The 26980-nt window shown below is 42.9% G+C and overlaps 1 protein-coding gene across 1 annotated transcript in view; it reads right to left on the reverse strand.

Moving 5' to 3' along the window:
* otud4 (OTU deubiquitinase 4) overlaps positions 1-26980 on the reverse strand; it is a 138855-nt gene that overhangs the window by 12486 nt on the left and 99389 nt on the right. The window contains exons 15-18 of the mRNA XM_038792974.1: positions 23034-23181; positions 18354-18507; positions 17454-17726; positions 14177-14217 (exon numbers count right to left, since the gene is read on the reverse strand). Coding sequence (XP_038648902.1) covers positions 14177-14217; positions 17454-17726; positions 18354-18507; positions 23034-23181 — 616 coding nt within the window. The remainder of the gene's footprint in view (positions 1-14176; positions 14218-17453; positions 17727-18353; positions 18508-23033; positions 23182-26980) is intronic.

Consider the following 26980-nt stretch of genomic DNA (forward strand, 5'->3'; position numbering starts at 1 on the left):
AGGCAGCAAAACAGATCCTTGCGGACACCACTAGTTACATCCTGCAAATTACATCAGGCAGATCGGAAATCAGCTCCTCTCTCTCACAAAGCTTCTCCAAACTCACTGCCTCGCTGAGCTCCACCCAGCAATGATCTCACCTCCCCCAGCAGTAAAACACATTAACTCCCCAGGGGCTTCCCCACTGTGCAGACCGATAAGCACAGTCCTGTGTCAATTTGACTTGCTGGCTGCTAAAACCACCCCAACACTGCAAACAGAATTCTTTTAAAGCTAAAACATTCTAACCTCAAGCTTTTTCCCTTAAATTGCCGACCATATTTAAAAAAAATGTTTTTATTGTTTTACACAATTTTTATGTTATATATTTCAGTTTGTATGATTAGTTTAAATGTTTCATAGGCACACAGTGTTTGGGAAGACAACTAAGGAAAGACTGACTTTACACGACAAATAAAGAATAAAGTACAATGGGAGAACATACAAACAAGCACAAATCATTAAACATATTTACAATGACTTATTTCTCCCCCGTCTGTGGCGGTGAGCCCTATATGGTTGTTCTGCCTCAGCTACCCTTCCTGACGCTGGCCTTAGTGTGGGTTGCTGCTCCCCCTGGCTCTCTGCTTGCCCTCAGGCCCCATCCCCGCAGTCATGCCCATTGCAATTCTCACCCCCCCCCCCCCCTTTTATGCTCAGTGTCTCTCCTGTGCCTTTCTCCTCCTTCCCCCTCCCGCTCTACTGGTTGCTAGCTACGAACAAGTCTTGGAACAAGTTGGTGAATGGCTTCCATGTTTTGTAGAAGCCCTCCTCCGACCCCGGACTTTATCTTCTCCAATTGGAGGAATTTGGACAGGTCGGCCAGCCAGTCTGCAGCTTTGGGTGGTGCCGCCGATCACCAGCTAAACAGGATTCTTCGGCGGGCGATTAGGGAGGCAAAGGCTAAAGTGTCGGCCCCTCTCCTCATAAAGCATTCTGGCTGGTCTGATACTCCAAGACTGCCACTTTTGGGCTTGGCTCCAACCTCACCTCCACAACCTTCGACATTGCCTCCTCGAAAAAGGTTGTCCAGAACCCCAGAGTCTGGAGCAAGTCCAGAACATGTGGACGCGGTTGGCCGGGCCTACCCGACACCTTTTTCACATTTGTCCTCCAAATCTGCGAAGTACTTGTTCTTTCGGGTTCTGGTTAGATGTGCTCAGTGTACCATCTTTGTAGCTGCATCAGGATCAGCCCCGAAGAGTTCACCTTATGTAGTGCTTCAATCCAGAGCCACCCTCTTACTTCTATGCCCAGTTCCTCCTCCCATTTCCCCCTGGTCTCATGCCGGGGGGGGGGGGGGGGGGGGGGGGGATCGTATCTCCTCTCAGTCGCCAACCACATTTATAATCCAATTTTCCAAACTTCATCCAATCATCACATCTAGTTGCCTTCTAAAGTTTGTATGATGGCTAGCACTGCTACCTCACAGCGCCGGGGACCATGTTCAATTCTAGTCTTGGTTGACTATGTGGAGTTTGCACATTCTCCCAGTGTCTGCATGGGTTATCTCCGGGTGCTGCGGTTTCTTCCCACAGTCCAAAGATATGCAGGTTAGGTGGATTGGCCATGATCAATGTGCGAGGTTTCAGGGATAGATAACAGGAGTGAGCGTAGACTCATAGTGCGCTTCCAGAGAGTTGGTGCAAGTTCAATGAGCTAAATGTCCTCTTTCTGCACTGTAGGGATTGTGTGGAAACGTTCTGCTAGTCTGTTCGTAGCAGGATAGTTTGGTGCAGATCGAATAGGTTGGATTGCATTCTCCTTCAAGAAGCTTTTAAATTGGAAAGAACTGTGGTCCGCTATTACTCACCAATTGCTCAGGGAAACTTAATCTGTTAAAGATTTCTCCTAATTGTCTTCACTGATGAGGCTGACTTCATGATGGCAACTTCTGGCCATTTTGAAACATGCTTGACTGCACTTAGAAACATGCATCTTTCAAACGGTCCTGTGAAATCAATGTGTACCTATTGACAAACCTGTACCAACCATTCGCATGGATGCAATGGTGATAACAGTGATGGATTTTTCATCTTTGTGCAAGGTGAACACGTTCCCACCTTCTCCTCTATTTCAACGTCTAATCCAGGCCACTAGAAATAGCTCTTGGCTTTCTCATTCAATATCACAATTCGCAATGCCCCTCATGTAATTGGTTCAACATTCAGTTTTTTAAAATGGTAGTGGAATGATTACTCTCATCACTAAAGTAGACATCCTGCCTGTACAGATAATTCAAATCTATGAGTGGAATACGGCTTCAAATCAGAATTTATTCCTATGTCCATTATCTCGGTGAGTATTGGATCATTTTGGGTGTACTTCTTCACTTGTCCTGACTTGACGGGAGTATTGCATGCTTGTTCAAAGTAGATGATGCTTCTGGTCGAACTACTTGTTGACGAACATGTTGGTAATGGGTAGTCTGGAAAGCACATTTGCATTTTCATGAAGGCTTGACTGACTATACTTGATAGTATACGAATGTGCTGACAACAGCAATATCCATCTCAGCTCGCTGCTAGTGATGGAATCCCTGTTTGTGGTCCACAAACTGATATTAATGGACGATGATCCATCAAAATGTGAATTTCGTCCCGTACAGGAATTGATACAGCCCTTTTATCCCAAAGGCTTCTTTCTCAGTTTACGCCTAATTGCTTTCAGCTATACTCAATGTTCTGGAGGCAAAGGCTATAGGTTTTGCTTCACCTGAAGGCATAATGTGGGAACCACCGCCCCAACACCATAGAGTGAGGCGTCACACATGAACTGTAGGGGTACGTTTGGATCAAAAGGTGTCAGGACTTCTTTTAAAAAAAAAAAAAATTTCCAATTAAGGGCCAATTTAGTTTGGCCAAGCCACCTACCCTGCACATCTTTGGGTTATAGGGGTGAGTCCCATGCAGACACAGGAAGAGTGCGCAATCTCCACACGCACAGTGTACAGCCACACTGGGGCTGGGATCGAACCCGGGTCCTCTGCGCCGTGAAGCAGCAGTGCTAACCCACTGCGGCGTCAGTGTGTCAGGATGTTTTACTTGAGCAACGACTCCTTGATTGGCACGAATGCTTTCTCAAATTGATCCAACCACCTCCACTTTTTATTTTGACACAGTAGATCATGTAAGGATTTCAAAATGGTCATCAAATTGGGGACAACCTTCCCAAGTAATTTAGTATGCCTAAGAAGGATCAAAGTCGGTTAACATTCTGAGGTGCGGGTGCCTCAGTAAAGCTATGATCTTCGAAGGAGGTTCATGAAGTCCCTTGGCATAGATTACATGTCCGAAATATTCAATTGTAGATTTCAGAATCTTAATCCATAATCCTTAATCTTTGTCATGTGGCATCCAGGTTGAGAAGATGTTCTCCGTGGTCTTTACCAGTAACCAGAATGTCATCCAGGTAACACTGCATTTTGCTTAACCTGCTTAAGATTTGGTCCATATTTGGTTCATTGCTCTTTGGAACAACGCTGAGCTGAAATGATGCCAAATGGGAATCTTCTAAATTTAAATAACCCTTCGTGTCACAATCGTCAGGACTCTTGACCTATCTTTGCTGGTATGCTCGACTAGGTCAATCTTGTTAAAATGTTGACCTCCAGTCAACCCTGCGAATAGGTCATCGATAAAGGACAGAGGGTATTGTTCTGCACAAATTAGACAGTGGCGGACTGGGTAAAAAAATATTGGTTGCCAGGAGACAAAGGGGGCCCACCCACAACTACAATGCTATCATTTAATTTTCATAACGAATAAATAAAATTTTCAAAAAATACATATGGAAAAAAGGGTACAATTAAAATTTTTGTGGACAAAATGTGTATTTCTTAGTAATTACACTGTACATGTACTGTACATATTACTGGCAGTAGATACCAAATGTAAATACAGAATGTTATAATTGAATTTTTAATTTTTTTAGAGGAGTGAGAGGGATAGACTGGTGGGAAAGATGCTGGAGGTGGACAGGAGGTATGCAGAGGCACCGGAGGAGGGACTGTTGGGGGAGAGGCGCAGCCTGCAGGCTAAATTTGATTTGCTGACCACTAGAAAGGCGGGGGCACAGTGGAGGAAGGCACAACGGGCAGTGTACGAACATGGTGAAAAGGCGAGTAGGATGCTGGCTCATCAGCTCCGAAAGCGGGATGCGGCTAAGGAAATTGCTGGAGTGAGAGACAAGAGTGGGAATGTGGTGCGGAAGGGGGTAGAGGTGAATGAGGTCTTCAAGGACTTTTACGGGGAACTGTACCGGTCGGAGGCAATGGGGGAGAGGAGGGGAATGGAGAGGTTCCTTGGCGGGCTTTCTTTCCCGAAGGTGCAGGAGGAGAAGGTGGAGGGGTTGGGTGCGCCGATTGAGCTGGAGGAGCTAGTTAAGGGGATCGGGCAGATGCAGTCAGGGAAGGCACCGGGGCCGGATGGGTTCCCGGTGGAATTTTATAAAAAGTCTGTGGACCTAGTGGGCCCCTTGCTGGTCCGGACACTCAAAGAAGCATGGGAAGGGGGGACTTTGCCCCCGACGATGTCGCGGGCGCTGATCTCGTTAATTTTAAAGAGGGACAAGGACCCCCAGCAGTGTGGTTCATACAGGCCCATATCTCTCCTCAACGTGGATGCTAAGGTGCTGGCAAAAATCCTGGCCACCAGGATAGAGGACTGTGTGCCAGGGGTTGTGCACGAGGACCAGACAGGTTTTGTGAAGGGAAGGCAGCTGAACACGAATGTGCGGAGATTGTTGAATGTCATCATGATGCCGGCGATTGAGGGGGAGGCAGAGATAGTGGTGGCGCTGGATGCAGAGAAGGCCTTCGATAGAGTGGAGTGGGGGTACTTATGGGAGGTGTTGGGGAGGTTTGGATTTGGTGAAGGGTTCATTAGATGGGTACGGCTGCTATATGAGGCCCCGATGGCATGCGTGGCCACGAATAGAAGGAGGTCGGAGTACTTCCGGCTTTACCGAGGGACCAGGCAGGGTTGCCCCCTGTCCCCCTTGTTGTTTGCACTGGCAATCGAGCCGCTGGCGATGGCGTTGAGGGATTCAGAGAGGTGGAGAGGCTTGGTGCGAGGTGGAGAGGAACATAGGGTGTCGTTGTATGCCGATGACCTGTTACTGTATGTGGCGGACCCGGTGGGAGGGATGCCGGGGGTGATGGAGTTGCTAGCTGAGTTTGGGACCTTTTCAGGTTATAAATTAAATTTAGGCAAGAGTGAGGTGTTTGTGGTGCACCCTGGAGACCAGGAGGAAGGAATTGGTAGGCTCCCGCTTAGGCGGGCAGGGGAGAGCTTTAGGTACCTGGGGGTGCAGGTGGCCAGGGACTGGGGGACTCTTCACAAGCATAATTTCACCAGACTTGTAGATCAGATGGAGGAGGAGTTCAAGAGGTGGGACATGCTGCCATTATCGTTGGCAGGGAGGGTACAGTCCGTCAAAATGACGGTGCTTCCGAGGTTCTTGTTCCTCTTTCAGTGCCTGCCCATCTTTATCCCCAGGGCCTTCTTTAGGGGAGTGACTAGCAGTATTCTGAGCTTTGTGTGGGCACATGGGACTCCGAGAGTGAGGAGGGTGTTCCTTGAGCGAGGGAGGGATAGAGGCGGGCTGGCGCTGCCCAACCTTCTGGGGTACTATTGGGCGGCCAATGTGTCAATGGTGCGTAAATGGGTGATGGAGGGGGGAGGGGCGGCGTGGAAAAGAATGGAGATGGCGTCATGTAGAGGTACGAGTCTGGGTGCCATGGTAACGGCACCGTTGCCGCTCTCCCCTAAGAGGTTTACCACGAGCCCGGTGGTGGCGGAGACCCTAAGAATCTGGGGACAATGGAGGCGGCATAGGGGGGAAACAGGGGGCTCGATGGAGGCTCCACTGGGTGGCAACCATCGGTTCATCCCGGGGAACAAGGATGGGGGATTTAGGGGGTGGCAAAGGGCGGGCATCAGCAAATTAAGGGACCTGTTTATTGGCGGGAGGTTTGCGGGCCTGGGGGAACTGGAAGATAAATTTGGCCTTCCCCAAGGGAACATGTTCAGATACTTGCAGGTAAAGGCGTTTGCTAGGCGACAGGTAGAGGGATTCCCTTTGCTGCCCTCGCAGGGGACGATGGACAGAGTGCTTTCGGGGGTGTGGGTCGGAGAGGGGAAGGTGTCTGACATCTATAAGGTAATGCAGGAGGTGGAGGAGTCGTCAGTGGAGGAGCTGAAGGCTAAATGGGAGGAGGAACTCGGGGAGCAGATAGAGGACGGGACTTGGGCGGATGCCTTGGACAGAGTCAACTCTTCCTCCTCATGTGCGAGGCTTAGTCTCATCCAATTTAAGGTGCTGCACCGGGCCCACATGTCCGGGACTAGGATGAGTAGGGGGGGTGTTCCTTATTGTAGTTTCTATTCTGTAACTTTATATTGTGTTAATTTGCGTTGTTGTTAAAATGCTGTGTTGTGCATGGGGGTGGGGCGAATGTTTATGATTGTTAATATTATTGTTATTTTTGGTATTTTACTATGGTGCGTTATTGTTGTGTAAATTCAAAATTTTTCAATAAAAATTATTTTTTAAAAAAAAGAATTTTTAATTTTAAAAAAAATTTAAGTAATTGGGTGATATTTTTAAATAGTTTACTGCACAATTTACACATTAACAGATAGTTCAAAAGCACAATAGAGCATTGCATGCAGTCCACTATATTAAGAGCAATCGTTTGTGTTCGCTAGATGATTGTGCATCCAATTCATCTAACAATTCCTTTTCAATGGATAGCAACATGTATGATTCCAAATTCTCCTCAGACAGCGAATTTCTTAACCTTGTCTTTATGATCTTCAGCTTTGAAAATGTCCTCTCACATTGGACTTGAGTAACTGATAGTGTGCAGATGAATTTATAAAGTTCATAAAGGTTATCATATGCCTTTTCATGAAGTCTATTGGATGCCAGAAGTTTTAGTACCCACGATGGACAAGTGCTGCAAATTTTACAATTGTTGCAACTGGAATCCATATTCTCACCATCATTAAGCAATAGCTTTAATACATCAAAGTTTGAAGCAAAAGAAAACAATTCCAATATTACTTGATCTTTGCTGATTTGTGGAAACAGCTTAATAATACCTTCCAATGCTTCATCTTCAAGGCCCTTCTCTGCAATAGTTTTAAACTTTGCTGGGTCCAAGCAGGACAAATCTTTATACAACTGTTTGTGTTGTACAAAGCGTGATTCTAGTGACTGGACAATGCGATCCATTATTAGGATGAACACATTTACTCGAAAATCAGCTAGAGAATCTGAGGAATTTCTTTCATCATCAATAAGCTCATCTGCCATTCTTTTCTTCTTCTTCTGCCTCTTAACTGGCAATGCTGTTTCCAACGCATCAATTTCCAATGTTTGATTTTCATCCATATTCATCTGTGAAATCCTGTCATTACATTTATTTACAAATTCCAAAGCCTTGCTGTGAACGTTATCAAATGTTCTTGTCTGTTCCTTCAACTTTGTTGTAGATGAATCTACCAAACTCCATGCAGTAAACATATCTAAACCACTTGTCTGTAGATAACTTGATAACGGGGTTGTAGTTTCAAATATATACAAGTGAGTAAATGCTGTCAATATGGTTTCAAACTTTAGAAGACTTTGAAGTAAAAGATTTGCTTCATGTTTTGTTTTTGCATCAAACTTTTCTGAATCTTGTATCATTGATAAGCGTGTCAATAGATTTACGGAAGTACTGGCAGCGGCATCATCAAAACGTCCAAATATAGTTGTTGCTGCATTGGATTTTCCTGACCATCTGGTCTCACCAATTAGCTTTAATTGTTTCATTTTTTCTTGTCCTAGATGTTTTCCAACAACTTCTATCCATACAGCCATTCTCTTGTATGATGCTTTCACAAAAGTTGCTATATTCTGGAGCAAATTGAAAAAAGAAACTGCAGGCACACAACATTTTGTTGTTTCAGTTATCACCATTTTTGGGGGTCAATTTTAAGATGCTGTAATGTTTCAATCAATAGATCAAAAAGTCCCTGTCCTGTACCATCATTACTTGGCACAACTGAAAGTAGTCACTCACAGATAATACCTTTAAGCACATACCGAATAATAATGCTAAACTGATCGATGGATGAATTATCTTGTGTTGAATCAACCTGAATAGAATAATATTTTGCTTGAGAAACTTCATGACTAATTCTTTCTTGTATCATATTCTTCATAATTTTGATTAATATGTTTATAGTTGTTTTACTCAGGTATGTAACAAGTCCACCACGGCCTTTTCTTTGAGCCTTTCCTTGTTGCTCTAATCATTTGATTCTTTGTTTAGACTTGTTTTGCACTGCAGAAACGTGAGCTGCCATAATGGGGTCATATTTTGCCATCAACTGCACTGTAGCTAAAAAATTGCCATGATTCAGAACCTCATTATCTACAGTGTAGGCCGATTCATTTCTGTGACCTCGAAAAGGAAGTGCTTGCTTGCCTAACATCTTTATGATGTCTATAATCCTCATGACAATACTTCTCTGCTTCAATACTTTTTCTTTCCTTTTAATTAGTGATGCTGCAAAAAATTTATCTAAGATGCCATCATTAACCACACTGATATATTGTTGAGCATTTCTGACATGTGTTGTTGTCGATTCATGTAAAGTCAAGCTCTGGCTAATACGCCTGTAGTCACTAAAGCCACGTACAAAGGGTGATGGATTACAAGTGTTGGGAAACTCAAAGGCTAAGCAGTATGAACAATATAAGCATCTATTTTCTTCGTTATATGTTAGCCATTTTCTTGGGACTGAGTCATTCATAATTTTCCTCTCATACAAACGAGCATCAAATGGCAGATCATCAAGTGGCTGAAGTGGATGTTCAGCAAAAAACTGTTTTAGCTTTGCTCGTGATGGATATTGGAAGATTCCAGTAATTGATCTTTCATTTTCTTGCGTAGGTTCATTTACAGGATGTGCTTCAGAAACCAAGTCATTTATGCTTGAAGGAATATCTGATTCCCTGTGAATAGTTGAAGCTATGTGTTCAGATGTTGTAACTACAGGCAGTACAGATACCGGAACAAGGAAGCCAGAAGAAATATTGGGCCTGGGTTGATTAGTAATGGATGCACTTGTATTTGTCTCTACATTCAAAGTAGCTCTTCTCTGTTCTTGTAACTCGCATGTCATTGCATCATCACCATGAGCATTGTTTCTTGCTTCTTGATTATTTGTTGCAGAACTGGATATTGATGTGGATTGTGCTTGTGGTATTATAAACTCTGTAATAGGCCTGCATCGCTTGGCTGATTCTTTCCTTTCTGCTTCTTTTTATTCTTTGCGTTTTAGTGACCCAGATTTATGCTTTTTCTTTTCCATGCTGGTAGGGGTAATATTCCTGAAATAAAAACTTAATTAAAAATAGCCCACATTGGGAAAAATGAATATTGACGATTGCAAGAATAACTTGAAGGAACGCCAGATAAACCCCTACTTGATAAAAAATATAAAATAACTTATTTCAATTTCAATAGGCTATGTTCATTAGTCAATACTACTGTGGCCTATGCAGCTTCAGAAGAGGAGACAATCCACTGTCCAGTGTTCACACCAGCAAGCAACTGAGACAACTGTTGAAACTTAGAAGTTTGGTCCGACTATAGTAAGACATTAAGAATGGTCCCACGACCAAAGTTAACATGCCCAGTTTGATACCAGTGTAGTGTTACAAGTCGCAACCCTTTGCGTTTACCGATCATGGCTTCTCACTTCAGTATCTTTGACCTCATGATTCACGGTCAAAGGTACCGCTTCTCCTTTTCGGTGACCTCACGACCCTATGTACTGCTTGATATCCTTTCAAGTTGCCGACCATCTCAAATCACGAACTGTAACTTTATCTTTAAATTCACACACTCTTGCTGAAAACGTGGATTTTCAACTAAGTCCGACCCGGGTGAACCAGCCCCCCCCCCCCCCCCCCCTCCACTCCTTTTCACATCCGTTTAACACTGCTTCGTTCCTTCATACACTGAGTGATTATTTGTTTGTTTCTTTATTGCATTTTTATTTAGTATTGCTCTTTTTAAAAACAATTATATTTTATTAAGTTAGAAAACAAATCTCAGGAAAGAAGTTGGAGATTTATTTATCTAATTAATTATAATTTTTAAGGGCCCTTCAGAGATTCACGGGCCCCTTCTTGGCTCTCCGGGCCCCGGACCGATATACCGGCTGAACCAAGACTACTGCTTGATATCCTTTGAAGTTGCCGACCATCTCAATTCACGAATTGTAACTTTATCTTTAAATTCACACACTCTTGCTGAAAACATGGAATTTCCTTAATTATGCCCGACCTGGGCCCCCCTATTCCACATCCTTCCACTACCTCCCCTGCTTCGTTCCTTTTCATGCACTGCTTATTTGTGTCCGGTTCTCTTTTTTTTTCTTATTCCTTTTTATTACTAAAACAGTTGTCTGTGTTTGTTTCTTTATTGCATTTTTATTTGATATAGGGGGCCCACTTCATCAGGGGCCCACTTGCCATCGGGCAAGCTGACACCCTGGCCAGTCCGCCATTGAAAGTAGAGGATTAATAATTACTTTGAAGTCACCACAAATCTGCACAGATCAGTCTTTTTTTTAAATAACTGGTACCACTGGGGTAGCCTATTCACTAAGGTTGACCAGCTCCGGGATTCCCACCTTCATCAATAGTTCCAAATCCGCCTCTACCTTTGGTCGGATTGCGTAGGATACCGACCTTAACTCCCTTCTTTCCAACCTCACTGAGATGTCCCTTTTACTTCGCATAATTTCCTTTGACTAAGTATAAGGACAAATCTTTGGTCTGTCCGTTTAATTGTGCTGCTACATCAATACGGCCCTAACATGTTGTAGGCTGCAAAGAGACATTGATAGGTTGCAGAGTTGGGCCGCAAAATGGCAGGTGGAGTTTAACCCTGATAAATGCGAGGTGATTTATTTTGGTAGAAAAAATTTGAATGCGGATTACAGGGTCAACGGCAGGGTTCTGAGGAATGTGGAGGAACAGAGAGATCTTGGAGTTCATGTCCACAGATCTCTGACGGTTGCCACTCAAGTGGATAGAGCCGTGAAGAAGGCTTATAGTGTGTTAGCGTTTATTAACGGGGGCTTGAGTTTTAGAGCCGTGGGGTTATGCTGCAACTATCCATGACCCTGGTGAGACCACATTTGGAGTATTGTGTGCAGTTCTGGTCACCTCATTATAGGAAGGATGTGGAAGCATTGGAAAGGGTGCAAAGGAGATTTACCAGGATGCTGTCTGGTTTGCAGGATTGGTCTTATGAGGAATGGTTGAGGGAGCTGGGGCTTTTCTCTTTGGAGCAGAGGAGGATGAGAGGCGACTTAATAGAGGTTTATAAGGTGATGAGGGGGATAGATAGAGTGGACGTTCAGAGACTATTTCCTCGGGTGGATGTAGCTGTTACAAGGGGGCATAACTATAAGATTCAGGGTGGGAGATATAGGAGGGATATCCGAGGTAGGTTCTTTACTCAGAGTGGTTAGGGTGTAGAACAGACTGCCTGCTGTGATAGTGGAGTCGGACATTGTAGGAACTTTCAAGCGGTTATTGGATAGGCACATGGAGCACATCAGAATGACAGGGAGTGGGTTAGTTTGATCTTGATTTTGGACAATGCTCGGCACAACATCGAGGGCCAAAGGGCCTGTTCTGTGCTGTACTGTTCTATGTTCTAACAGAACCACTTTTCCAGTGTAGCTTTCAACACAGTTTGAGGGTCTCAAAGAGATATGTCAAGAGTTTTTCTTTGTAGACAGTCTCTGGCACCAGCTACACTGCTGCCCCAGTGTCCACCTCCATCTTTATCAGCTGTCCGTCTAGCAGTGGAGTGACCCAGCATCTATTTGCAGCCCCAGCAATGACCAGCACATTCAATGACAACTCATCCACAGACTGTGAAAAAAGGCTTTTCTGTCAACCTTGTTTTACTACATCAACACTTTTTCCTTTGTTCGATTTGCCAGTTGCTTAATTTAGCTCTTGCCCGAAGCTTGCTTCGTATTCCAACATGCATCTTCAACGTGGCCCTTTCTTCCAGTTTCTGGACATGGTATCTTTGCACCAGCTGCTAAGTGCCCGATCTTCGTATACCTATGGCAAGTACGAGTCTGTGTTTGCGTTTCAGCCGACATCTTGTGAAATCTTGTGTTTGAACTCAAATGCTGTGCTTCTTTAGCAGCTGGTTCCATTGGTGCAGAAATTTCCAAGACTTTCTTTAAAGTCATATTGCTTTTGGTTCACAGGCCAGCAGGACCAATGTCTCAGCCTGTAGCAGGTGGGGCTCATCCCAAAAGTACATTTCCTTCCTTTTCCAGCATTTGTGTCCCATGAAATGGAATCTCTCTTACTCACAAAAGTCCTTTGGTCACATGTTAAACTCACTATCTATTTATCCCTGTGCCAGAGATTAGACCCTGGAGGTCCAGTCCTATAATTTAGCTTCTAAATCCTAGTACTATCCAAAACAAGACCTCTTGCCTACTCTTTCCTCTGTTGTTCATCCAAACATGGACCACATTGACTGGATTCTCCCCCTCCAAATCCTTTCACATTGGTTTGAGGTATCAATCAATCTGGCACTGGGTAAGCAAATTGTGTGTGACTCTCCATTCTGATTACAATGAAGTAATTCTAATTAAGTGAATTCCCTACAACTACATTATGCTTCCCTTCCTCCCATTCCCGCTTTTGGACAGCCTTGTGTTCCAAGGTGCCATAGTCCACATTCTGGTTGTCCTTCTAATACTGTACTTACTTACAGGGACACCAAGTACATTGCGCGTATGGATCGGATCAGTTTCTGTTCTTCCTCATTATCCCATCTGGGTTCCCTTACTCTGCACGCTATCAGAGTACACTATACCAACACCATTCTGAGCTGTACCGCTCTATGAAGCGTATCTGAAATCTGGAACAAACTGTCCAGATGCTGCTCCCTTCTCTAAGTGTTTCGAACTTAGTAACTGAAATGGAGAGATTTGAGCTGAAGACATCTACTGCTGATGTGTTCACTCAAGACATCGCCCTGTTCACAAACTCCCACATATTGCAGTCCAAACACATAACCTATGCTACCATATTTTAGTCTAAATTTATATTATTTATAATAAATGTCAAGTCTGTTGTAAGTTTTTCTTTCTCGACACACTAATTTGCACTCTGCTACTAAATACCTCAGCTTGCACAATAGGAGGGGGGGAAAAGTTGCACTTCCTACCCCCTCGGCACTAAAATTCCTGCTTCCAATCATTATGTGTTCTCCGCAACTGGTTGGATTAGGTGCACTTGATATCTTCTTTTAGAGCCACCAAACGGAATGACGGTTCTTTTATAATTCAATAAGAATTTTTGTATGGTATTTTTTGTGCATACATGTATGAATAATTTCTAATTGTTTGAGTGTTTAAAAATGTCAAAATTTGCCTCAGGCGATCTTGCTCATAGTTCAATGACTAAATGCACAGCATTAATTGAACCCAGGTGGGATTTATTGAGGGTGGCGTGTTGACATATTATAATTAGCTTGACTATTTCCTGATGGAATACAGGGAAGAAATCAGCAGGGTATCCTGCTTTTTATGCTCATGCAGTTACCCACTATTTGAAAATGCACACATGCAGACAGGTAATGGCAGGTTTAGGAGAGTTTGAATAATCTGCTGACACTTAATGTCAGGTAATGCCACGTGCACGGAGAAAGTGCAGGACTGCCAGCACCGGTGGAAGTGCATCCTAATAAGAGTTACCATCCTTAGGATGGGAGTAATATGGGGGAGGGGCAAGGAGCACAGGAAGGTGTGTAGTTCTGAGAAAACATGAAGAAGCATCCTCACATTTATAGAATTGGGTTTAAGTCAATCCTTCACAAACACTTTAATACAATAAAAACAGTAACAATAGCAATTCATTTCATGCAAAACGTGGACGTGCTACAATGGTCACCAAGCTGTTTAAAATGAGAATATAGTTTTAGAAAACCAAGTGCAATAATGTAAATCAATAGAGCAGGCAAGTTTCCTGCTGTTAATGATCTTTTAAAACACTGAAAAAAAGAGCTACTCCAGGTAAACTGGCTTACCTTAACGCCGAGATTGTAGAAAAAGCGTAGGATGCTTTTATCTATTTGAATAAAGGAGACAAGAAAACATCAAAAATCATTATCCTTCCCAGTTATCACAAATGCAATAATGTAACAATCATACGGAAGTAATCAGGGAACAGGCTTTTTTTAGATCTGGTGTTGTTTACGGTCAATAAGCCATTTTAAATTGAATGATCATAACATGACGAATTTCATTCAAATTGAAAGAAAAAACACAAAATACTGAACAGGTCAGGGAGCACCAAAGGAGAGATAAACAGAGTTAACATTTCAGGTCAATGACTTCTCATCAGAACTGGTGAATTTCATATTCATATTGAGTGTGCTATTATTAAGTCTGAAACTCGGGTACTAACTTCAAATAAAGCCATTCACAGAGATAAGAGAGGCAAATTGACTGAGGGAGATTAAGAAATATGAAAATTATGACAGTAGTTAAGCAATGGCAAACATCCAAGGAAATAACTCAGAATTGTCAATAATTATTCCTTCCCTTAAGAAATAAAAGCTCCAATGGAGAAGTGGTACACCCAAAGCTAACTAGAGAAGTAATAGATTAAAAGAAGTAACAACGATGCCAAAAATACAAGTAAAGTTAAGGATTAGGAAGGTTTTTTAAATCAGCAAAAGACGACGAAGAAATTGATAAAGAGGATTATGATATGACAGTAAACTAGCGGAAAATATAAAAAGATTGTTAGAGTTTTTACTATATTTTAAAGAAAAAGAGTAGCAAAAGTAAACATGGGTACCTTAGAGGCAGTGACAGGAGAAATTAGGAAATAGAAAATGGCAGAGATGTTAGATAATTATTTGGGATTTACCATCAAAGTCGGAGAACAGAGAACGTACAATGAATTGTCTGATGGGAGTGGAGATCCGATTGTAGTTAATATTAGTAAAGTAGTAGTACTGGAAAATGAAAGAACTAAAAGCTGACAAATCCCTTGGACTCATTAACCTCGATCCAAAGGTTTTTAAACGATGGCTGCAGAGATGGTGGATGTTACTTGGCCATAGTATTATAAAATAATATAAAAGTTCATTAATTTGATTACTAGGATGAAAGAGCTGTTCTGTGAGGAGAAATCAAGTATAACGGACATATATTTCTTGGAGTTTAGAAGAATGAAAGATAATCTCATTAGAACATAGAAAATTATTCAAGGGCTCAACAGGGTAGATGCAGACAGGTTCTTTCCTCTGACTGCAGAGTATAGAATTAGAGATGATAGTCCCAGGACAAGGGGTCAGCCATTTAGGACTGTGATTCTATTCTACAGCCAGGTGGCCAAGGACAGAACTGGCGCCTAATCTTTACACGCTTACAAGCATTTATTTACAGAGACACAGTACTGATAGGCAACATCGCCAAACCCAACACCATAGTTTTGGTCAGCCCCTATATAACAGAGCATGAATAAATCCCAGTTCATACCCATCTCCTGAATACAATTAAACACTCAAAATTAATTAGCTACACAGTGAAAAGTTTTCATACATAAGGTAGTGAATGTTTGGAATTATTTACCCATTTAATATCTGTCATATATCTCTCACTGATCACATACTTCTTTAAATCAATTTGAAAATAGTTACAATTTAGCAAAAGAAAAATACTTTAAATTGAGAGCTGTACAACCGTCGATCACAGTCAGGGGGAAGTGACCATGGCATTCCACTGACTAAATCTCAAAAGATCGATCGATACTGTTAAAACAAAGCAGCAGCAAATAGAACATTGCGGTGCACTTAAAGGAAAATTGATCAGAAATCAAATGTAACTATTTAGTCCTTGCACAAAATATGTTCAGTTTTGGCCTCCTCGCATGATAGGTGATATTGAGGTTTGCACAGGAAGATCACTAGACTAATTAATAGTAGAAAACATTTTAGTTATGAAGATAGCTTCAAAGAGCTCGGACTCTACATCTAAGCGAAAAAGACTTGGGGAACAACTGATTGAAGTTTATAAAATGATGGAAGAGATGACATGTTGGGGCTGGTTTAGCTCAGTGACCTAAGACAGCTGGCTTGTAATGCAGATCAAGACCAGCAGCATAGGTTCAATTCCTGTACCAGCCTCCTCGAACAGGCGCCAGAATATGGTGACTAGGGACTTTTCACAGTAACTTCAGTGAAGCCTACTTGTGACAATAAGCGATTTTCATTTTCATTTCATTTCATGTTTGTTCCAGTTAAATAAGTCAGGGAGGAAAGGGTTTTACAATTTTTGAGTTGTATTAGGGCAGATCGAGGTTAGTTGTCTCTTTCCCCAGAGAATAGTGGACCTTTGGAACAGATTGCCCTGTTGTGCAATGGATGTCAATTCACTGAGCTCTCTTAAGCAAGAGCCATACCTATTTCTGGTTAGGGAGGACATCTGGATCCTTCAGGGCCAGAGTGATCTCGTGGACTGTTTCCTATCACCCAGATAGGGAGGAAGTTCCCAATTTTAGTTTTACCCACCCCTATATTAGCCTGGGTTTTCAATTGGCTTTATCGCCTTCGCCCAGGTAATCACATGGTTTCTGTTTGAGTGGCGAGTAGATATAATGTGATACATAGTGTCACAAATTGTGACGGCTAGGTGAACCAGGGGTCTTTACCTATCTGGTTATGTTTGTAATTATATGCAAGGCTCCTGAGAGACAAAGTGATGATTGATGTTCATGCCTCATTAAACAAGTTTACAAAATTAATACTTTCTTCTTCCTTTCTTTCTTCTTCTCTCAAAATACCCCATACTGCTAATTAGATCTAACTAGTAGAATAATCCTGAATTCAGGTAAATCCACTGCAGCTTGTATAATGTGTTTTCCAGATTAGATGATTCTGTTTTAGAGTAACTGGTTGGTGCAGTAGTTCCGGTAACACATGCCTTTCACCTCTGGCACTTGGGTTCAATAAGTTAGACAGAAATTCATTAGCTCTACATGTCTTAAATAAAATGAATTTGGAAAGGCAGTGACAAGAGAGAACAACACACGACTGGGAAAAATTACCACGAATAGAGATGAAAAAAGTGGTAAATACTGCAAATGTGAAATAAAAACAAATAATATTGGGAATAATTTAAAAAGGAGTTCAAAGGGACAATGACTGGTTTGCATCTGACAGTATTTGCTGTTATTTGTATTCCAAAGTACCAATGTTTGTAAATTGCAGCAGTACAGGAAAACAGGGGAATTCGCAGCAATGTTCAAAGTTAAAAAAAGCTAGCATACTGTTTTAAAAAGTTCATACTATTTACCATTTGGAAGATCAGCTCCGTTTTTGTTGTACGAGTACACAGGCGCACTGGTGAGGTACTCTCCCTTTTCATTCACAGCAAACCCAGGATACAACAGATCATCATAAGAACTTGGAATCTGAGGTGCAGGCATTGGTGGGAGGTTGACGCCATGCACAGGAGCACAAAGTGGGGTAATGAATGTAGGGGTCACTTGAGCCTGTGACATTGTTGGACTGGTCATCACTGAAGGTGACAGGGATGCAGATGAAATGGCCGTCTGCGGTAATCTCTCTGTGAAACAGAAGAAGCTATCTTAATATTCTTCCTTAAAAATAAAAGAGTGATGCCATAACATCACAATGAAACTGTGAATTATATTACTGAATTCTTCAACTTGTTCATTTCAGAAGACAAGTGTTCGTTAATAAGCAAGCCAGCATTTGGCTCCCAACTATGTGGTGAGAAAAACAAAATCTCTATGGCTTTATTAACTTAAGCAACGATCAGCTTTAGAAATGAACAAAAATATTACCCATTTTGTTACAAGAAATACTAGCATTTTTAAAAGCTGTACTTGAGTGGATTAATCCACTGTCATTAAAATCCCATGATTATAAAATGTGTTCCAGGTTTATACATTAAATTCTTAATACACTAGAAATAATCCCAGTCTGCTTGCGGGGAAAAGGGTACAAAACAATTTTCTTAGCACTGATACCTGTACGGTACATCTGAAATGCTCCAAAAATAAACATTGGAATCTTTTCTGAAGGAGATGATTTGTCAAAGTTGGATGACCTTTAACAACTAATTCATTCAGTGTTTTAGATGTAATTTGAATTCCTTCTTAAATTCTATAATTATCTATAAAAATGACAATTTCATTTCGGAATTACAGGTTATGATTTAACAGTTTACCTGCTGATTGACAAGTGATTGGGTCAGGTGGATATACTGAAAGCACCGGTGGAGTCATCGATGCTGGTGAAGAAGGAAGTTGTGACATCCTCAGATCTGACTGAAGGACAGGATCCATTTGGGTTGTAGTGCAAGGGGGCATCTCCAATGGATTCTTGAAGGCAGAAATTCAGATGAAATAGTTTAACTTTTAAATATATAATTCATGCAATCTATTCATTTTTACTTTTTTGCTCACAAACTAGTGGCTGTAGTGCATCTGAAATGGTTGAATGATTGCAACCTTGGTGATATCGTCTGAACTTTACGACCTTTCATAAATGCATTAGGAGTCACTTAGAGGCCGATAATTTTACTCAGTCAAAAACTGAATAGATGACGTAACAAAATTCGCATTTTTAAATGTTTGCTGTAACAAGCAGACTAAAAGCACTAATGATTCGTAGCTCTTGAGGATCTACTTCTGTTCTTCTCCTTTCTCAGCCTGAGGGAGATAGTGGTGTAATGATATTGTCACTGGAGTAGTAATCCAGAGTGTCAGGGAAATGCTCTGGGGCCTGGGTTCGAATCACGGGCATATGGTAGAATTTGAATTCAATAAAAATCTGGAATTAAAAGTCTAATAACCATGAAACCATTGTCAATTATAGTTTAAAAACCCATCTGGTTCACTAACATCCTTAAGGGAAGGAAATCTATCATTCTTACCAGGCTGGCCTACATGTGACTCCAGACCCACAGCAGCATGGTTGACTCTTGCATTCCCCGAGGGATCAGCAATAAATGCTGGTCCAGCCAGCGATTCTCACATCTCATGAACAATTAAAGGGAAAAAAACTCCTAAACCCAAAACTGTATTGAATGGTGAGAGCATTACTGGAAATCCTCTTTCTTGCGAGGCAATTTATTCCTTTAAGAAAGCTTTGTGAAGTGCATTCAGTAAATACTTTGAATGGTCGTTGTATGGCAGCATATACACACTACACTCTGCACATACACCATCCCAGCCAACAAGATGGCAGTGAGGAGATTGGCACCCCGTTACACGGACGCCGAGCTCAAGACCCTGCTAGACGGCCTGGGAAGGAGGCTGCCAGCTGCCACCACTTGGAATCCTGGTCCTCATTGAAATGGATGTATTGTGCTGACTGGGCATAGAGGGCCTCCGAGACGATGCTGATGCACCTGTGCACCGAGCTCGGAGATTCCAGATAGGACCCCACTCGGTGCCTGGAAGGACCCCGTGACATAAAATTTCAGGGTGACCGTCGCCTTGATGGCCACGGGCTACACGGTGGCCCGGATTGGCACTGTGGCCCCGGCCCCCGCATGACCCCCAATGGCCCCATCAGTACCGTAGGGCCTCAAGTCCTGCCGCCTGTCCCTGCTGTGAGGAGTACCGTCAGCCTGGCAGCCCACGATCACCCCTCTCCGTGTCCTACCTACTCTCTCTCCCTCATCAGCCACAGTTACCAGATTTTAAAAAGCACAAGCGAACATCGCCGTCGGTAATTCTGGCATGAAACTGCACCCACCACAATTTGGGTGTCAAAACCGATTCTCCGCCCAATTTCCCGATTCCGGCGTCAACCGATGGAGAATTCCACCCATTGTCTTCCAAATCGCCTTGTTGCACCTGCATGCTAACTTTTAGTGACTCATGAAGAAGGACACTAGGTCCCTTTGGAGAACTACACTTCCCAACCTCCCTCACAATTTAAGAAATATTCGGCCTTTCTGTTTCTTCTACTCAAATGAATAACTTCACTTATTCAGATTGTATTCCATGTTCGAGTCCATTCACTGAAACTGTTCTGCTGAAGCCCCAATGCAACCTCCCCACAACTGACATTCCCATCCAGTTTGGTAACTTCAGTAATTTTGGCAATACTATAATTGGTCCCCATGTCCTAATTATTTATATATCTTTTCAGTACCCCACATGTAACAGCCTGTCATTTTGAATGATCCATTTTGTTTTCAATCAGTGCCTTCTGTCCAGTAACCAATTCACAGTCCACTTTAGTACATTTCTCCCAATCCCATGAGTTCTAATTTTATTTACTAATGTCCTGTGCAGAACCTTATCAAAAGCCTTCTGAAAACCCAATCCACCACATCCACTGGTTTTCTTTATCAATTCGAAATACAAGTAATGTCCTCGGAAAACTGCAACAAGTTTGTCAAACAGGAGTTCCCTTTCATAAATCCATGTTGACTCCGCTCCATTTTACCATTCATTTCTAAATGTCCAATTATTACATCCTTCATAATGGATTGCAACTGTTTCCCTATTTGGGTGGCATAGTGGTTAGCACTGCTGTTTCACAGCGCCAGGAACCCGGGTTTGATTCCAGTCTTTAGTGATTGTATGTGCGGAGTCTGCACGTTCTCCCAGTATCTGCGTGGGTTTCCTCCGGGTGCTCCGGTTTCCTCCCACAGTCCAAAGATGAGCAGGTTAGGTGGACTGGCCATGATCAATGCCTGGGATTACAGGGATGGAGTGCGGAACTGGCCCTAGGTAGAGCTCTTTTGGAGAATCGGTGCAGTGTCAATGGGCCGAATGACTTCCTTCTGTGCTGCAGAGATTCTAGATACTACTGACTGGGGGTTATCTTTGCTGCGTTCCAGTCCATGAGAACCTTTCCAGAATCTACAGAATTCTGAAAAGACAACCACCAATGCAGCCACTATCTCTCTAGCCACCTCCATCAACACTCTGGGATGAAGCTTACTTGGTCCAGGGGATTTCTCAACTTCAATGCAGTTAAGTTTTCAGGTATTCCTCTTTACTAGTACTAATTTCTTTTAGTTCCTCAGTTTCACCAGTCCCTTTGTAGCCTAGTATTTCGGGGAGATCAACAGAATGCCTACAGTGCAGAAAAGGCCATTGGGTTTGCACCGACCGTACCAAGAGCACCCTACCTAGGCCACTCCCCCGCCCTATCCTTGTAATCCCACCTCACCCGCACATCTTTGGACACTGTATTTTCTTCTGTGAAGAGAGACACAAAGTAACTGTTTAGTTTCACTGCCATTTTCTTGTTCTCTGCTATAAATTCTCCTGTCCCCACCTGTAATGTACCCACATTTATCCAAGCTAATATTTTCACATATCTAAAGAAGATTTCACCATCTGCCTATATGTTCACTAGCATATGTTCATATTCTCTTTTTCCTTTCTTGGTCCATCATTACTGGGTTCTAAATTGCTCCCAATCATCAGGCTTACCACTTTTCTGGAATTCTTATAAGCCACTTCTCTGATCTAATTCAATCTTAAACAAGGTTGATTTACCCTTCTCTTTGGCTTTTGTGCCTTTGAAGAATGACTATCTGTTGTAGACTGTGAAGTATTTCTTTAATTACTAGGCATGGTCAAGAAATTGAACCATAGGGAAGTGAGCAGTTGTTCAGGCAGTTTGAGTCGGAGCAGCTTTTGAGGAAAGCCAGAGGCTAGTACTTCAAAAGTGAGAAGTTGAAATCCTTCAAGAAAGAGACAGAGTTTATTAAGGTTTTGTGATTTTCGTCAGCAGAAGGGGGGGTGGGGTTTGTTTAGCTTAGAGCAGGGGGTTAATAAAGGTGGGACCTGTAAGGGAGGGAGACGGCTTTTGAACTATGTTTATTAGTTTCATGTACATTGTTTATTGTGTTGTTGTTAGAATACCAAAAAATACCTCAATAAAATGTTTATTAAAAAAAAGGTTTTGTGATTCACAGTGGTCACTAACATCCGGGTGGTTTGCTGAGAAATCCACGGGATCTGCCTTGGTCGCATTTGCCATTTAATGTGCAGTGTTGTGTGTTCAGCCACAGTTTGCCTGCCAATTCACATTTAAGTTAATTCTGAATGTTAATCAGGTATAAAGATAGGTTAAATTTGAACAGCAAGACCGAGGAATGGGCCATAGGTGCCTTAGTAGTGATTGGACAATGTAGTATTAACAGTGATTTAGTAATGCAATCACATGTACTCACTTAGAATATAATGAAGTAATCTAGTCTTGCAGACATAATTACGACGAGATACAGAGCATCACTGTGTAACTCCATGTTTGGTGAAAATTAAAAATATCACTATCTGAATAATAGTATTAAACTGATGGTTTTGTAGTTTTTCAGGGAACCCGCGTTCCATCTTGGGTGGGTATGAATTCTCTTGCATATGCCTGAATGAATGAACCAGATTAAACAAAGGAGCTCTCAGTCTCATTTGATCTTTGCAGAATCGAAGTAGATCCTTATCTCCCTATTTTTCTGACTCTGCGTACTAGATTTTGTCTTGTCTGTTTAAAACCGTGGAATCTTGTGGCTTTATTCGCTGAGTGGGTAACCAGGATTTCACCATTGTCTACTTTAAACAAAACGTTACTGGTCCCGAACCGTATCGTAACATTACATACTGATTTTGCAGTGGTGCTATTGAGTTATTAGTACCAGTACATGTAGAAAAATGTTTCAATGATTCGCCAATATACCTCTGAGCAACAGCTGTTTCAAGCTGCTACCATGCAATAGCAACATGAGTGGTATTCACCACTAATAGCATGCTGCCGTCAAGCCTTGGAAGGACAGAATCTGTCATTTTGCTGTTTTCTCTGCTCATGATTCAATTGTCCATAATCTAGACATGCTGAAATCCCAGTGATGCAAAATGAAATAAAGCAGCAACATACTCACTTGCGGTGTAGAAAGGGATTGCTCGATCCCTTGATGCATTTTAGGTGGTGTTTGAACTTCATTAATCTCTGGTTCAGCCTTCACTGAAGGAGTGAGGTGTTTACATTCCACATTTGTGCAGTCAGATTCCAAGCTTCGGTCATATTTTCTACAAATGACATACAGTTAAAGCAATACCTCAAAGAAAAATCATTATTTAGCATAGTCCGATTTGCTTTTTTCAGAACACAGGAACAAAATAATCAAGAAAACAGCTTAGCAGCAGGCAAAAAGAAAAACACATCAGGCAGAACTGTGTCAAAGCACAAACAAAATACAGTACTCTCAGCAGACACAGCAACAAGTAACTAACAAACTGCTCAATTGAAATTGAATCAATTGAATACAATTATTCAGGGAAAGCCCAACAAATTGTAGCGACATTTTAAAAGACTGAGCTTAAAAATCTGTAACTGGCTTCAACTTATACAAAGTATTCTTATTATATGCAGTCCTTATTTACTCAGAAGCTCAAGGACAAATTGATTTACACTATTACATTTTAAAAAGCAGAATAGAAAATCAACAACAAAGTCCATTTATATGGTACATTAACACAGTTAATCACCCTGTAGAATCTTCATAGGAGCATTATCAAACAAACTTTGACACCAAGCCATACAAGAAGAAATTAGGGCAGATGGTTAAAGTTTTGGTTAATGGTTAAAGATGGTAACAGTAGCTGAAACAAGGGCACCAATATGAAGTGATTCAAATATCGGATGCACAAGACACCTTAATTGAGAGAGCTGGACACCTCGGAGAAGATGCGGTAGGAAGGCTGCAGAAGGGGTGAGGTAATGAATAGGTTTATGGGTTTTAAAATCAAGGTGCTGCCTGACCAGACACCAAAATAGGTCATTAAGCACAAGAGTGATGGATGAGTAGGAATTAACACAAGCTGGATAGGAGCAGCAGAGTTTGGGATAAGCTGAAGTTTATGGAGGTTGGAAATTCCAGGACAGCCAACAGCATTTACGGTCACAAAAGCATGGATGAGGGTTTCAGTCACAGATGAGGTGAAGTAGGAGCTGAGATGAACGATGTTAGGAAAGTAGTAATAGACAATCATGGGATTGAAGCAGATATGGGGTCAGAAGTTCACCTCAGAGTCAAATACGACACCAAGGTTGTGAATGGGCATATTCAGCCTCAGTGGCCTGGAGAGTGCAGGAGTCACCGCTTAAGGAACAGAGTTGGTGTCAAGGAGCAAATACTTAATTTCAGCTTCTTCATGACTGCTTGCTGCACCAAATCAGACGCAGTGGGTAGTTGAGAGTATGGCAGAGAGTGGGCAGTATGGTAGCGATGGATGTTGTCATTGTACACATGGAATAGAGGAGGCGGTGGCGTAGTGGTACTGTCACTAGACTAGTGAACCAGGCACCCAGAGTAATGCTCTGGAGACCCGGTTTCGAATCCTGCCACAGCAGATAGTGAAATTTGAATTCAATAAAAATCTAGAATTAAAAGTCTAATGATGACCATGAAATCATTGTCAATTGTTGTAAAAACCCATCTGGTTCGCTAATATCCTTCAAGGAAGGAAATCTGCTTTCCTTACCTGGTCTGGCCTACATGTGACTCCAGATCCACAGCAATGTGGTTGACTCTTAAAATGCCACTCAGTTCGAGGCAACAACTACTGGCCTTGACCGCGGTGCCCACATCCCATGAGAGATTTTTTTTTAAAAAGTACATTGTGTTTCTGGGTGATGGCGCCAAGAAACAGTATGCTGATGAGAAATAGGTGGGGACCCAGGATAGATCTTTAGAGACTCCAGAGGTAACAGTGCAAGAGCAGGAAGAGAAGTGACTGCAGGTGACTTTCAGGCCACAACCTGGCTAGATATACATGGAATCAGGTGAAGGACATTGGGTGGTAAGCGGTTAGTGTAAATAAATTAAAGAGGTAGACGGTGGGATTCTTATACAAGATAAGCTCGGAGAAGGCAAGAGACCAGGGACAGGATTCTCCGACCCCCCGCCGGGTTGGAGAATCGCCGGGGGGGCGGCATGAATCCCACCCCCGCCGGCTGCCGAATTCTCCAGCGCCGGAGTTTTGACAGAGGCGGGAATTGTGCTGTGCCGTTCGGTGGCCGCTAGCAGCGCCCCCTCTCCCCCCCCCCCCCCCCGCCGATTTTCTGGCCCGCCATGGGCCAAGTGGCCACTTGTTTTCGCCCAGTCTTGCAGCGTATATTACACCAGGTATTTGCCTGCGGGACCTGGCTGCGCCGGCGGCCTCCAGGGTCCTCTGGGGGTGCGGGGGGAACTGGCCCCGGGAGGTGCCGCCTCAATGGCCTGGCCCACGATCGGGGCCCACCGATCCACAGGCGGGCCTGGGCTGTGGGGGCACTCTATTCTTCCACGTCAGCTGCTGTTATCCTCCATGATAGCCGACGCGGATGTAAAATGCACTAGATGCTGTGGTATGAAGAGGCAAGAGTTCAGCTCCTTTTCCACCAACACACCTTTAATGGTTCAAACTCACTCTGCACAGAACTCTACAGATCATCACAAGCTCCAGAGTCCACCTGAAGCCCCTTTACATATCACTGTCAATCATTGAACACTTAACATAAATGAGACAATCAGTGAACACTTAACATAAAAGAGACAACTAATTGCAATGTCTCTTAACCCATTACTTAACAGCGGAAATTACCCCCCCCCTTGCGCATGCGCTGGGATGACGCCAGCACACGCTGGCGCTCCCGCCCATGCGCCAGCCGGCGGAGGCTCTTTGGCGCCAGTTGGCATGGCGCCAAGCCCCTTCTGCGCCGGCCGGTGGGGCGCAAACCACTCTGGCGCCAGCCTACTCCCTGAAGGTGCAGACGATTCCGCACCTTTGGGGCGGCCCAATGCCGGAGTGGTTCACGCCACTCCTTCGCACCGGAGTTATCCGCCCCGCTTGTTTTCACAGAATCCCGCCCTAGATAAAAAATAAACTAGAGAAAGGGCAAAGCAGAGGGGATCCTTAGGAACTTCTGTCCCATTCGGCTAGGGAAGAGAGGCAAGTTGATGGCCCAGCTGATCTGATAATCTTAATCTTATTGGCAAAGAATCTACCCAAAAATTGACCAGGTATGTCCTGTCTGAAAAAGCAGGACAAATCCAACCCGGTCAATTACTGTTCCAGTTTACTCCCAAACATAAGCCAAGTGATGATGATGTCATCAGTAGTGCTATCAAGCATTTACATAACAATAACCTGCGCACTGGTGCTCAGTTTGGGTTCCACCCAGTTCCTGACCTCATTACAGCCTTGGTTAAAACATGGACAAAAGAGCTGAACTCGAGATGAGGCACTCGGCATTAAGGCAATTTTGGACATAGTGTGCAACAAGAAACCGTAGCAAAACTGGAGTTGATGGGAATCAGGGGGAAAACGCTCCACTGGTTGGAGTCATGCCCAACACAAAAGGAAGATGGCAGTAGATTTTGGAGGTCAATATCTCAGTCCCAAGAGTTCCTCAGGGTAGTCATCGGTATCTTAGGCTCAACCGCCTTCATCTGCTTCATCAATGACCTCCCTGCCATCGTAAGATCAGCAGTGGGGATATTTGCACACTGTTCAGTGCTGTTCGTTACACCAGATACTGCACCTATCAAGCAGGAAACGGAAGGGAGGAAGGAACTCAAGAAAATTATAATCACCAGAGAAGTGATACCGGATAAATTGTTGAAAGATGCCCGGGTCTTGATGGAGTTCACCCTACAGTTTAAAAAATGTGGCTAGTGAGATAATTGATGCATGCATTTTCATTTTCCAAAACTCCCACGGTGTCAAATGTAACTCCATTATTCAAAAAGGGAAAGAGACACACATCTGGAAACTACAGGGCAGTTGGCTTAGCATCTGTCATAGGGAAAAAGCCATTATTAAAGAAGTTATAGCTGAGTATTTG

This window comes from Scyliorhinus canicula, chromosome 3 (assembly GCF_902713615.1).
Source record: "Scyliorhinus canicula chromosome 3, sScyCan1.1, whole genome shotgun sequence".
Lineage (NCBI taxonomy): Eukaryota > Metazoa > Chordata > Chondrichthyes > Carcharhiniformes > Scyliorhinidae > Scyliorhinus > Scyliorhinus canicula.